The 14490-nt window shown below is 39.1% G+C and overlaps 1 protein-coding gene across 5 annotated transcripts in view; it reads left to right on the top strand.

Annotated features, from left to right (window-relative positions):
• RWDD3 (RWD domain containing 3) overlaps positions 1-14490 on the top strand; it is a 171100-nt gene that overhangs the window by 28301 nt on the left and 128309 nt on the right. For 4 of the 5 annotated variants that reach the window (XR_007516696.1, XR_007516697.1, XR_007516695.1 and 1 more), the window contains exon 4: positions 3090-3269. Coding sequence is in view for 1 of the 5 variants with exons in the window: in XM_049879711.1 (XP_049735668.1) it covers positions 35-149 (115 nt within the window). In the remaining 4 variants the exon portion in view is untranslated. Of the gene's footprint in view, positions 1-34; positions 2968-3089; positions 3270-14490 lie in introns of those variants that run through there. The other variant, XM_049879711.1, reaches the window with a different exon arrangement.

Here is a 14490-nt window from a genome sequence, read left to right as displayed (position 1 = left end):
AGGCATATCCACGAATTTCTCTTGTATAATGCAGGTTCCCGGCATTTGAAGTCAAGGAGTATTCATCGTTGGATGAGTTACAAAAAGAATTTGAAACTGCAGGACTTAAGAAGCTATTCTCCGAATTTGTACTTGGGCTGGTGAAATGAAGTGGAAGACGGGAATCTTTTAGTAATGCAGCAGTGTTTTTGTTTTGTTACTTTTTGTTGTTTTTTGTGTTGGATTTTGAGAGTAGCTAATTGAAATACATGGGAGCAATTTTGAAGTTTCTGTGAAGCAAAATGATAGACACCATCCTCACTTCAGGAATAAAAACCAATTCTGTATTTTTTTTTTAAACTGATTTTTATTTTTTTAACTTTAGATGAAGGTTTACAGAGCAAACTAGCTTCTCATTAAGTAATTAGTATGCATATTGTTTTGTGACATTGGTCCCAACCCCACCACATGTCAACACTCTTCTTGACCTTGGGTTGCCTATTACCAGCTTTCCTGTCCCCTCCTGCCTTCTCATTCTTGTCCCTGCTCTGGTGTGCCCATTTAGTCTTGTTTTGTTTTACAGGCCTGTCTAATCTTTAACTGAAGGGTAAAGCTCAGGAGTGACTTCATTACTGAGCTATAAGGATGTCCGGGGGCCATACTCTCAGGGTTTCTCTAGTCTTTGTCAGACTAGTAAGTCTGGTGTTTTTTTTTTTAACGAGTTAGAATTTTGTTCTACATTTTTCTCCAACTCTGTCTGGGACCCTCTATTGTGATTCCTGTCAGAGCAGTAGGTGGTGGTAGCTGGGTACCATTTAGTTTTGTGGACTCACTCTGGTGGAGGCTGTAGCACTTGTGGTCTGTTAGTCATTTGGACTAATCTTTCCCTTATGTCTTTGGTTTTCTTTATTCTCCCTTGCTCCAATCGGGGTGAGACCAATGGAGTATCTTAGATGGCTACTTAAAAACTTCTAAGACCCCAGAAGTTGCTGACCCAAGAAGAATGTAGAACATTTTCTTTATATTATGACAGTGGAGCTAGATGTTCCCCAAGGCCATGGTCCCCATAGCCCTCAGCCCAATAATTAGGTCCCTCAGGGAGTTTGGATGTGTCTATGGAACTTCCGTGACCTTGCCCTGGACAAGTTATACTGAAAGCCAATTGTTTTATGGAAAAATAAAGATTCAAAAAAAAAAAACCTGTATGCTAATTTTTGCTGGGAAAAGCTAGGCCCAGCTTATCTGAAAGACAAATATAAAATGATTTTAAGTGAGCCTTTTGTTTTTATATACAGGATTTATTTGGGACTATGTAATTTTCTGGCTGATTTTCTTGTAATTAAATCATTTTGTAAATGAGATTTGTTTTCATGTGTACTTAAAAAAACATTTTTAGCATTTGATCGTAATTTTTTTCTTATTCAGCTTATTATATCTAATGATTTAAGTTGAATGTTAAGAAAAATACTACAGTGATTTCAGTGTGGGGTTGTATAAATTGTTATTTTGTTTAAATACAAACCAATGAAGTTGTATAGAACTGGATTTGCAGTTGCTTCTTTTGGGGTCCCAGAGTAGCATGGGACTAGCTATCTACAGGACTAGAGAGTCAATTGAAATCAATCCTTTTTTGAAAAATTCACCTGCTGGTTTTACAGGGAGAGAAATGTTTCATACAAGATGAACTTGGTCTGTTGGATAGATGAAATTATACAGAGATACTAGTTTTTATTTCTTATGAACTCTGTAAAAGCATGAGAATCTTAAAATATATATTTTATGACTTAAAGAGAAAAGCCATAATATAAAAGCTTGTGTTAAAGTTTATAACAAAAACGTAAGCAGGCATTTGTGTCTGAGAAAGGATATTTGTGTGCATGAGGTCGTTTGGGCTTCTGAAATAAGGGGCCAAGTGATGGAAGAAAGGCCAAGTGAACCCTTCTTACTGCAATCTATAAAGCCCACTGATGTCATCATAAAATTACAACGAAAGAGCTAAGTGAGGAAAACTTTGTGGCATGTTGGGTAGCATTTCCTGACAGTGCTGCTCTGTGACCATGGCATTTCAATCTGATGTCTTATTTTCAGACATCATTATAATTAAATTATACTTGCCCAGAGTCACCTCAGAAGACAGGCCTGGGAACCTGCTTCCGAAAGGTCACAGCCTTGAAAACCCTACGGAGCAGAGTTTACTCTGACACATATGAGGCTGCCACGAGTCAGAATTGACTGGCTGGTGACTAAGAACAACAACATTGATCATATTATGGGGCTCTGTTAATGAGAGGGGGATTTTTCAAGTTTATTTGATCTCCTTCCTGAATGTTTATGATTTTTCCTGGAGAACCGGTAAATGTATTTTGATTGTTCTTTGGGAAGAGTGTACATGGCAAAGAGAAGCTACCCCACTGGCAGGCAAAACAGAAAACAGGCTTGAAAGCTTTGGGATGGTCACTATTACCCCTTCATTTGATTTAAGGTAGTTTTAATGAAAATTAAAGTAGTGAAAAAAAGAGTAAGTTTGAAAATATTGACCATGTGGTTGGGACTGGTTGAGAGCAATCCAAAATAACATTAAAAATTATCACCATCAAGTCTTTAGCAGTAACCATAGCAGGAGGTTGGGTCTGAATTTTATCACAGCAGAACCTCTAGTCCGCTTTATTCTACCTTGGCTCTTTTCTGCTAAAGTGTCTTCCCACTCCATCTTTTGTGATACTTCTTCAAACTTTCATCTTCAAATTTGACTTTTTACCCCTAAACAAGAGCTAGAATCAGACCAAATTGGTAACGACTTTCTCCAACTTAATCGTGTTATATTTCCATCTGCTGAAATGTAAAAACAGTGTTGGTTTTGGTTACTGTCTTGCAGGTTTACATTTAAGCCTTTCACAAATATATACATATCAGAATGCAAAACTAAACCTTGACAGTGTTAAGAGATATACATAGATTAAATTTGACCTCTGAATAAAAGAAAATTTTATGTACCAAAAAGCTGTAAGAGTCTTTATTGGTATTTCTTTCATTTTAGTGTTAGAAGAAGAGAATCTTAATTATTTTCATTGATGTTTTTGCCTCAAACTCTTCTGCCATTCTTCTTTCAGCTTGAGGAACTTAAGAAAAAATTATTAGGATTTTTGCTTCAGTAATGAAATGGCACACCAGCTTCCCAAGGAAGAAAGTGAAAGGTGAAATATGAAAAACATCCTCTTAAATGTATCCAGAGTCAAGAAGATAGTGAGAACTGCTGAACTAAACCTGAGAGGGAAGAAGAATCCAGAGAGGTGAGCATAGCACTTGGGGCTATTTTTGCCCATAGCACATTTGCCAATCTGAAAGAAGTAGCTGAAAGGCTGAGTTAATTTATGGCAGCTTGAAGGTCTAGGGAGAAAAATTGTCATCTGGGGGAGTAGAGAAGGTGGGGGAGTGGAGTAGGTGGGGCCAAGAGCTGGGACACTGTAGGAGTAAGGGTGAATAGGAGATAAACCAGTCATCCCTGACCACAAACCAACTTTGAGTTATAGAACCAAAAAATTTTAAACCTTGAACTTGATTCTGATGCTCCCAGGCCCTGCAGATCTTTAGAGGAAGATAACATCATCCTAGGTTTCATATCTAAATAATTTTAAAATTTAATATCCAGCAAAAAAAAAAAAAAAAAACCAGCCAACCAAACCTGTTGCCGTAGAGTTGATTCTGATTCATAGCGACCCTCTAGGACAGAGTAGAATTGCCCCGTAGGGTTTCCAAGGAGCGCCTGGTGGATTCAAACTGCCGACCTTTTGGTTAGCAGTCGTAGCTCTTAACCAAATAGTCAGAGGTAATTGGACGAATGAGGAGACAAGATACTGTACATGAGAAGTGGCAGAAACAAAAGACACAGGGACTCTAAAAAACCCCTTGTCGTCGAGTTGATTCTGACTCATAGTGACCCTATAGGACAGAGTAGAACTGCTCCCCAGAAGGTTTCCAAGAGTGGCTGGTAGATTTGAACTGCCAACCTTTTGGTTAGCAGCCAGTCTCTTAACCACTGCACCACCAGAGCTCCACAGGGACTCTAGATCCTGGAATTATCAAGCATAGATCATGGAACAGTTACACTTACTACGCTCAAGGAGGTAAAAGCCAAGCTGAAACTGGAATAAGAAACCGTCAGAAGTGACATAGTTTATTTCCAAACAAAATAATCTAGAACTGAAAAATGCAAGAATTCAATGGATGGTTCATCAATTAAAGTCCAGTTGGATTAATCAACGGATGGTTAGTCAGTTAAATTTACTCTGTTTGAAATATCTAGATTAGAAATCAGAAACGAATCTAGGTATTTCAGAGTAAATTTAAAAAAGAAAAAAATATATTTTTTATTTTAAAAAAAAAGTGGTTAGAAATTAGAAAAGCTGGAAATAACAAAAGGGAGAAGGAACAACGCTGCATGAGAAAAAAGGGGAGGGGGAGGGCGATACCCTCAGAGTTCAGAAGCTGCTAAGAAGCTGCACCTGCTGCTGTACTATAGGAGACTTGTCACTGGTTCAAGATCTGCTCAAATGGTGCTGTGTGCACCAGAGGTAGAACTGCAGACAGATGGTCCCTGGTCTGTTGGAGTTCACAATCACCCCAGTTCTGCTGCCACTGCAGTAACTGCTCGTAACTACCCCAGTGCTAGAACCAGAAGCTGGTAGTTTTATCTTCTACCTTCTGATTTTCCAGTAGTGCCTCCTATTGACAACACATAACACAAAGAAGTCTCAGAAATGTAGTTTTCAGAATCCCAGCCCCAGCAGAACAGAACAGAGCATAGGAGGATGGGTGTGTGTGAATGAAGTTGGGGGAAAGGGAGCTGAGTGCCCACAGGAAACTAGCACAACCCTCCCTTTTAGCTTTTAAGCGTCCACACCCACCCTTCTCCAAAAAGCGCATTGCCATCCAGTCAATTCTGATTCATAGTGACCCTATAGGACAGAGTAGAACTGCCCCATAAGGTCTCTAAGGCTGTAATCGTTATGGAAACAGGCTGCCACATCTTTTTCTGGTGGAGTGGCTGGTAGATTTGAACCTCCGACCTTTCAGTTAGCAGCTGAGCACTTAACCATTACGCCCCCAGGGCTCCTCACATTATTTAAATTACTGTATAACAGTAACAACAGTTCATGTTTATGTGCAGATGTAACTATCTTACGGACAAATGAAGAAACTGTGTCCCTTCAGTTACCCTATCCTTGTTACCTTATTCTAGTTCAGTCACAGATCTGCCTGGTTATTCTGTAATGTCAAGATTAAATTGTAAAGTTTACTACCACCAATGATCCTTGTATAAAATAATAAAGGGGGAAGAAAACACTTCCATAGTTTTTTTTTCTATATCGTTAACATATGTAAATATGTTCCAAACAAGCAATGAAGCTAATTGCAAAACAACTTTGGTACTTGTTTCTATAACAGGTCTTGAGGCTGTAGTTGATACTTATAACTTCTTCTTGGTCTGTTCCATGTTTTCTTTGCTCCCAGCCAGCACTTCATTTGTTAGGGTTTTTTACCTAGCAGTGTGATCTAGATCTATATTCTGGAAGAGTCGGAGTGCTTAGTGCTGCCTTTATTGGGTTGCTTATTAACTTTCACTAGGAAGCAAAACTAATAACAGGCAACTCAGAGAATTTTGTGGATTCCTGTCGTAGTCCTCTCTGAACTCGTTGTGTAGCAGCAGTCCATTTTCCCTGTGATAATCTGGATCATTCACCCTAGCCAGCACAGGAGCCTTTTTCTTATTGGCTTAGTGCCATGAGGAGCCAAATGTATCTAGATGGTGTTCTTCCAGTTCATTTGAACCATTTTGTGTGTTGTGGTAGAAACACCCCTCTCTTGGAAACTAAGCCACCATAGCTCAAGTTTACAGGGTTTGGACTAAATACTCTGTGAGTGGGTTATTAAGTATAATAGTGAAGGAAACAGTCCTATTTCTACCCCTTGACTCCCGGACCCCTGTATTCTGGCAGTGGGAGAAACAGCATCACATATTAATCACTGGCTCAAAACATGTATACTGCATCTTGTAAAATAGAACCACAACCTCTTAGTGTCTTGTCTTCTACCTGGCATCATAACTGAGTCTTAGTAGGTCATTCCATCATTTTGTCAAGCCAGCTGCTTTTGGATGATTGGATATATGGCAACACCAGTGCATTTCATAGTCATGAGCCCGTTGCTGCATTTCTTTTGTTGTAAAATGAGTAATGAGTTTCTTGTCCAAAAGCTATATTTTGAGAGATACCGTGACTATAGGATCATGGTTGGTAGTACTGGCAGAGGCATTATAGGCAACAGAATAAATGTTTTGTTGCGGTTGTTAGTTGCTGTTGCATCAGATTTAGTGGGTATAAACTGATAGCCCTTCCATAGGGAAGGGATCCAATGTAATCAACTAGCCACCAGGTGGTTGGTGCCTCCCCCCCAGGTAGTGAGGCCTTATCGGCTCAGCATTGGTCTCGGTCCGTAGTAGGTTGGGCACTCAGCAGTGACAGTAGCAAGATCAGCATTGGTGAGGGGAAATTCATGTTGAGTGCATGCATAGTCTCCATCCCTATTGCCATATTTACTTTGTACACATGCACACTGAGCAAGTCCTGGGGTGCTAGGGAAAGAGATTTAGTGACATCTGTAGGAGGAGTCACCTTGTCCATTTGATTAATAGAGGATTTCTCTTCAGTGCTTACTCTTTTATAAACATTCTCATGGAACACAAATATCTTCACACTCTGTGTTCATCCTGAGAGGGCCATTTATATACCAGATCTACTTGTCATCAGTCTTCTCATCTTGTTCTTTCAAAGTCTCTGATCACCTGGCCAACTGCCAGTAAATTAGTAGAGATGTACACCTCAGGCTATCTCTTTACCTAGATAAAGTGGACAACCAGAAGTATGGCTCAAATTTCTGTACACAGAGAGGATTTCTCTTCACCTGTATAGATTTTTCAGAGACATTCCAGATGGCAGTGGTAATTGCTGAGCATATCGTAAAGAACCATTCATAAACCAGGCCTGAGTCCTTTCTTCCTCTGTCGACAAGTTATGAGTGCTCCCCATGAGATCATAAGTGTAGACTAAGGAAGAGGGAGCTGAATAGAAAGAGTGGGTGCTCTAGAAATCTGAGCCACTTGATCATGCAACTTGTGTCTTCAGGACCTGCTTGAAGGTATCTTGTACATATCACTTCATTTGTACATGCTCAACTTTATGATTTTATGGATGAGATAATACCCAATTCATAATAGGTAGCTCAGGTTACGTGGTCAGTTGGTATCCCAGGGTCAAGTGTTCAGTCTCATCTCAGATCCAGTAGCAAGCTAGGAGCTCTTTTTCAAAAGAAGGATAATCATCTGCAGAAAAGGGCATGGCTTTAATTTAAAATTCTGTAGATCTGTGGGCTTGCTAGGGGCTCCATACATCATTGCTACAGGCCATGACTATGTAATTGAGCACCTTTGGATCTTCTGCATAATAAGGCCCCAGTAGCAGGGCAGCATGAACTGCAGTTTATATATGTAGGTTTACTTGCTTTGGGGCCCAGAGTTGTTCAGGAAACTCTAAAGGCCATTCAGTAAGTGAGTCAGAGCATCACATTCCAATATGGAATCTATTGCTGTGGAATCCAAACATACCCAGGAAACATTATACCTTGACGGTAGAAGTACAAGGTGAAACAGCTTGTCTTTCACATTGAGATATCCTGTTATGCCCCAAGTTACTGGCCCCCCACAAACTTTACCAACTTGGTAGGTGTCTACATTTTTATGAATTTTCTCTTACCCCTTGTTAAATATGTGTCTTACTAAGGCATTTAGAGTACTTTTTCTTCTCCAGGTCCAGTCATCAGAATGTTCTGTTGGATGTCAAAATGAATGAAGTCCTTGATTTCTGAATTATAACACAGGACCAGAGAGCTGAAAATAGTCTTAAAGTAAGACATGGTCCTGAAGTAAATGTATACTGCTGTACTTGCTAGGTAAAAATTAACTGCTTCTAGTGCAGGGGCAAATTGATAATAGAGAAAAAAGCATTTGCCAGATCAAGAACTAGATTCCAAGTACCTAGAGCAATAGCAACCATGATTGAATACCTACTTACATTTGATAATCTACAATCATTGTCTAAAACCCATCTGCTTCTACATAAGCCAGCACTTGGAAAGTAGCCCTAGAACAATTGGGTGTCTGTGTGAAAAATAAATTTAAATTTTGCCCCTACTTCACATCGTACTCAAGTTTACTTCCAGGTAGATCAACTCAATGGCAACAGGTTATCCTTTCCATTCATTACCATTCATTTCATTACCAAGAAATGAAAAAAGTTAATGAATGGAATCTCCATTTTTATCACTTTGTCATTTCAGCTAATCTAATGCCTCAGTTTGCTTTCTACCATTTGGTTTTTTACTGTGTTGCTTTTGATCATGTAACCTGGATCCTAGCTTTCCATTTCTTCCGATTACCTGAAGGTATATGCTTTATTCCTCCCACCCCTCTTGAGAAATATCCCATTAATAGCTTTGCTTTTAGTCCCTGGGTGATACAAATGGCTAATACGCTCAGCTGCTAACTGAAACTTTGAAGGTTCAAGTCCACCCAGAGACACCTTGGAAGAAAGGTCTGGTGATCTATTTCCAAAAATCAGTCACCGAAAACCCTACTTGCAATCGCCATGAGTCAGGATTAATTCTACAGCAACTGGTCTGGTGTAGCTTTGCTTTTAGAGGCAGGAAACTTGGCTTTCGATCCATATCTTCATAATTCATTGCAGTCTCTTCTGTACCATGATTTCACTGCTACAAAACATTGAATATTGATGTAAATCTGTAGTAGAATCGGTAAGAACAATGCAGTTTTCAAAACAAGTTAACAGCTGGATGAGCTGTAGTTTACTGTTGCCTGAACTGCTGCTTCTGAGTCAGAACTGGCCACAGTAATAGATTCTACAAGAAGATACATAGCTACTAACCTATGAGTATGAAAAATGTGTACTCAGGGACATATATTGATTTTTTTTTTTTTACTTTTGAAGTGAACTCATCTGCTTTGGAGTATCTTTCCAGAGCTCTAAACTTGTGCTGAGTTCAGTGTTGGCAACAGTCACCCTGAAGTAGTTGTCAGGAGGGAATCCAGGAATTGTGCTCCTTCCTGTATGGCCCCAACCTGATGCATTTCTGCTGTGTCAGCTCCTCCACCATTAAGAGTATCTTGCCTCTGCTGATCTTCCACAATAGACGTTTCGTGTGATTAAGAAGGCAGTGTTCTAAAGTGCTAGTGATTTCTTAAAATTTCATATATGCATTCTTTCATTTCTTTATTCCTTGAGAATTTCATCCATTTCTATAGCACTCTTTATCTCCTCCATATAGTTGAACCTCAAATTTACTTCTGAGATCCTGACCTTTTTCCTGAACTCCAAATACAACATTTCTAATTCTCTCCCTGACATCACAACGTAGATGTCCTATTAAAAAAAAAAAACAAAAATCCATTGCCATCAAGTTGATTCTGACTCATGATGACCCTATAGGACAGAGTAGAACTGCCCCTGTAGGGTTTCCAAGGAGCGCCTGGTGGATTTGAACTGCCAACCTTTTGGTTAGCAGCTGTAGCTGTTAACCACTATGTCACCAGGGTTTCCAGATGTCCCATACGACACCTTAAATCCAACATGATTAACTTATTAATGATCCCATTTCTGTTATCGAAACTACCACTAGGCTCCCAGGATTAACGTTGGATTTTCTTTAGAGCACGTCTTCCTCACCCCTTACGTCCAGTTAGCTGCCAAGGCTACTTCCTAGTGATTCTCCTATTCACCTCGTCATTTCCATTTTCAAGCCCACCACTGTACTTATTTTTTTCTGGCCATGACTTCTGGAAGTCTCCTAACTGGACTTTTCACCTCTCTTCTCCCTTTTCTGTCCCGTCCTATACATGGCTACACTTAATCCCTCTAAAACTCTTGGGGTCAGATGTGTTTTACAATGCAGATTTTTCTTTTAATTCTTGCATATTTAGAAAGGTGACAATGCATTATATTACATTAATGTTACATGTAATGTTAATATATTACATTATTTCACATAATTCCCCCAGCGAAGACTGGGGCAGCATCCTGTAATAAAACACTCATTTCTGCAGCAAAATGTATGGATATTCACACTACGTAAGACAGCTAAAGAAGATAAATTGTCTTACATCAGTTCAGGCTAAACTTTGAGCCAAATGAGTTCAGATCAGATTAGCTTTGTCTCCAAGTAAATTATGAAAATAAAATTCTGTTTTGTTTTTAGAGCTTTTTGGATTTTGGAATTGTGGTAAGGAGTTGTAAACAGTACTAGATCAGTCTTCTGCAAGTAATCATGTCACTCCCGTTCCCTACTGGGTTAGGTGTAAACTTTACCTTGATATTCAAATTCCTTTTCAATCTGACCCCAAACCATTATTTTATGCTCATCCTCTATATACCTTCCCCTTTTTTTTATTGTGTCAAAAATATGTATAACAAAACATTTTCCATTTCAACATTTTCTACATGTACAATTCAGTGACATTAATTACGTTCATCATACATGGTACAACCATTGCCATCATACAATTGCAAGTTTTTCCATTGCCCTTAACAGAAACTCGATGCCCCCTAGGCAATGATCCCCCTTTTGCATCTTCTAACCACTAATAAGCTTCATTCTCTGCCTATTGTCTGCTGACATCTTTTCTGTTTCCAAATCTTTTTCCTCCATGAACTGCTTGATCCCTACTCTTGAAATAGTTGTTCCCTGGTCTGACTTCTTGTAACGAGTTTCAGTTTCTCCTATGTAAAGTGAGAATAATACCACTTTATTACTTCTTAGACTGGTTATTGGATTAAATAATGTACAAATGGACCTAGCACAGTGCCTGATACATAGTAGGAACCCAGTTGAGGTTAGTTCTTCCTTTTTCTTCTTCCTTCCCTATTCTTAATATATACTGTATCTTATAGTTTTAGACATACTTTTTTTGTCCCTACTACTAGATCAGAAGCTTATCGAAGGTTGAAGCTTCCTTATTTGAAGTTTAGTTAATATTGAGTTATATGAAATGAATACAAATGATGATGTTACTAGAAAAAACTTCAACTGCTTCTCTGGATTCTTCTAGGGATGGTACTAACTTGTATACATAAACCCACTGCCGTCGAGTTGATTCCGACTCATAGCAACCCTATACATAGGATACTTGTATACATAGGAATATATATTTAAAAACTAACATTAACAAGCATTAAAAACAGAACAAAAGCACTACCTATGGTTCAGTATTAAAAAATAAGTAAGTTCAGTATTCAAAATTAACATCAACAGCATTCTGAAAGCTTGAGATCATCCAATATGACCTCCTACATGTTCCTTCAGTTCAGATATTCTCTGTTCTGTTATTCCTTTCTCCTTCCTAACCTGGAGACAGAAAGGTTGTGTCTTTTTCAAGGTAAAAACTTTTATCTACACACTTGATTCTATCCTCTGCTTCCTTTGGAATTTTATAACATTAATCATTTCAATCTTGAGCAATGGGCATGCTCGAATCTTCCCTTTTTAAAATAACACCTCTCTAATTTGATTCCCACTTATTTACCAGCCAATCCTTGTTCTTGTTTTTATTGAATTAATATCATGTTATTATGTAGTCACCTCCCTTACCTCTTTAAACCACCACCTGTCTGTTTGTCGTACTGTGGTGGCTTCTGTGTTGCTCTAATGGTGGAAGCTATGCCACTGGTATTTGAAAAACGAGCAGGGTCACCCATGGTGGACAGGTTTCAGTGGAGCTTCCAGACTAAGACAGAGTAAGAGAAAGGTCTGGTGATCTACTTCCAAAAATTGGTCAGTGAAAACGCTGTGGATCATGTCTTAGTCATCTAGTGCTGCTATAACAAATAGCACAAGTGGATGGCTTTAACAAAGAGAAATTTACTTCTTCACAGTAAAGTAGGCTAAAAGTCCAAATTCAGGCCGTCAGTTCCAGGGGAAGGCTTTCTCTTTCTCTGTCAGCCTTTTCATCAATCTTGCCTCAGACTAGGTAGGGATCTGCTCAGGGATCCTGGGTGCAAAGGACGAGCTCTGTCCCTAGCACTGCTTTCTTGGTGGTATGAGGTCCCCAACCCTCTGCTTTCTTCCCTTTCCTTTTATCACTTGTAAGATAAAAGGTGGTGCCGGCCACACCTCAGGAAGACTCCCTTTACATTGGATCAGGGATGTGACCTTAATAAGGTTGTTATAATCCCACCCTCATCCTCTTTAACATAAAATTACAACCACAAAATGGAAGACAACCACACAATACTAGAAATCATGGCCCAGCCAAATGTTTACACACATCTTGAGGGGACATAATTCAATCCATGACAGATCGCAACAGAGTATTGTCAGACATAGTGCTGTAAGACGAGCCCTCTAGGTTGGAAGGCACTCAAAATACACAGCGACTGTAGCAATGGACTTCAGCATGCCTAAGACCATAAAGATGATGCAGGATCTGGCAGCATTTCCTTCTGTTGTACATGGAGTCGCAATGAATCAAGAGCTGATTTGACAAAAACTAACAAAAACAAAACCATTTAAAATTGTTTCTTTGGGCTGGGGAAAGACATATAAGTTGTTGTTGTTGTTGTTTAGGTGCCATCGAGTTGATTCCGACTCATAGTGATCCTGTGTAGAACAGAACAAAACACTGCTCAGTCCTGCACCATGCACATAATCGTTGTTTTGCTTAAGCCCATTGTTGCAGCCACTGTGTCAGTCCATCTCATTGAAGGTCTTTCTCTTTTCTGCTGACCCTCTACTTTACCAAGCATGATGTCCTTCTCCAGGGATTGATCCCTCCTGATAACATGTCCAAAGTATGTGAGACGTCTTGCCATACTTGCTTCTAAAGAGCATTCCTGTTGTACCTCTTCCAAGACAGATTCGTTCTTTTGGCAGTCCATGGTGTAGTCTGTATTCTTCACCTACACCATAATTCAAAGGTGTCAATTCTTCTTTGGTCTTCCTTATTCGTTGTCCAGCTTTCATGTGCATATGAGGCGATTGAAAACACCATGGCTTGGCTCAGGTGCAACTTAGTCTTCAAGGTGACATCTTTGCTTTTCAACACCTTAAAGAGGTCTTTTGCAGCAGATTTTCCGAGTGCAATACGTCATTTGATTTATTGACTGCTGCTTCCATGGGTGTTGACTGTGGATCCAAGTAAAATGAAATCCTTGACAACATCAGTCATTTCTCCATTTGTCATGATGTTGCTTATTGGTCCAGTTGTGAGGATTTTTGTTTTCTTTATGTTGGGGTGTAATCCATATTGAAGGCTGTAGTCTTTGATCTTCATCAGTAAGTGCTTCAAGACCTCTTTGATTTCAGCAAGCAAGGTTGTGTCATCTCTATACTGCAGGTTGTTAACGAGTCTTCCTCCAAACCTGATGCTTCGTTCTTCTTCATGTAGTCCAGCTTCTTGAATAGTTTGCTCAGCATACAGATTGAATAAGTATGGTGAAAGGATACAACCCTGATACACACTTTTTTTTACTTGAAACCACACAGTATTCCCTTGTTCTGTTCAAATGACTGCCTTTTTATCCATGTACAGGTTCCTCATGAGCACATTTAAGTGTGGAATTCCCATTGTTTGGCAATATTATCCATGATTTGTTATGATCTACACAGTCAAATTCCTTTGTATAGTTAATAAAACACAGGTAAACGTCTTTCTGGTATTCTCTGCTTTCAGCCACAATCTATTTGACATCAGTAGTAATATCCCTGGTTCCATGTCCTCTTCTGAATCCAGCTTGAATTTCTGGCAGTTCCTTGTCAATATACTGCAGCAGCCACTTTTGAATGATCTTTAACAAAATTTTACTTGTGTGTGATATTAATGATATTGTTTGATAATTTACACATTCGGTTGGATCACCTTTCTTGGGAATGGGCATAAATATGGATCTCTTCCAGCCAGTTGGCCAGGTAGCTGTCTTCCAAATTTCTGGGCACAGATGAGTGAGCACCTCCAGTGCAGCATCTGTTTGTTGAAACATCTCAACTGCTAGTCCATCACCTATAAGTGAACACATATAAGTTAGTATTTTTGAGTACAATACCATTGCATGTCCTATAGATAAATTTTTTTTTTTTTTTTTTACTATTTATAGAAAAATGTCACTTTAGCACACTCTTAGCATTTGTTCCCAATGTTTCTAATAAAGTACTGGTCAATTTGGTATTCTTTGGTTTGATTATAATCTTCGTTTCCCAGAATTATTACTAATTATTGGAAATTTGCATGGTGCTGAGCTAACCAGAGGTCTTAGAATGACACTATATGTTTTGCTTAGGATTCTCCGGAAGACGCACATTCCTATGAAAATAGCAGAAAAAAATAGAGATCTGTGAATTTAATTTCTGCTCATTTTCCTTAAGCCCACTGCTGAATTTACAATATCAGCACAC

Source organism: Elephas maximus, chromosome 3 (genome assembly GCF_024166365.1).
Source record: "Elephas maximus indicus isolate mEleMax1 chromosome 3, mEleMax1 primary haplotype, whole genome shotgun sequence".
Classification (NCBI taxonomy): domain Eukaryota; kingdom Metazoa; phylum Chordata; class Mammalia; order Proboscidea; family Elephantidae; genus Elephas; species Elephas maximus.
The sequence above is the reverse complement of the archived record's forward strand: the minus strand, read 5'-3'. Positions and strand labels throughout refer to the sequence as shown.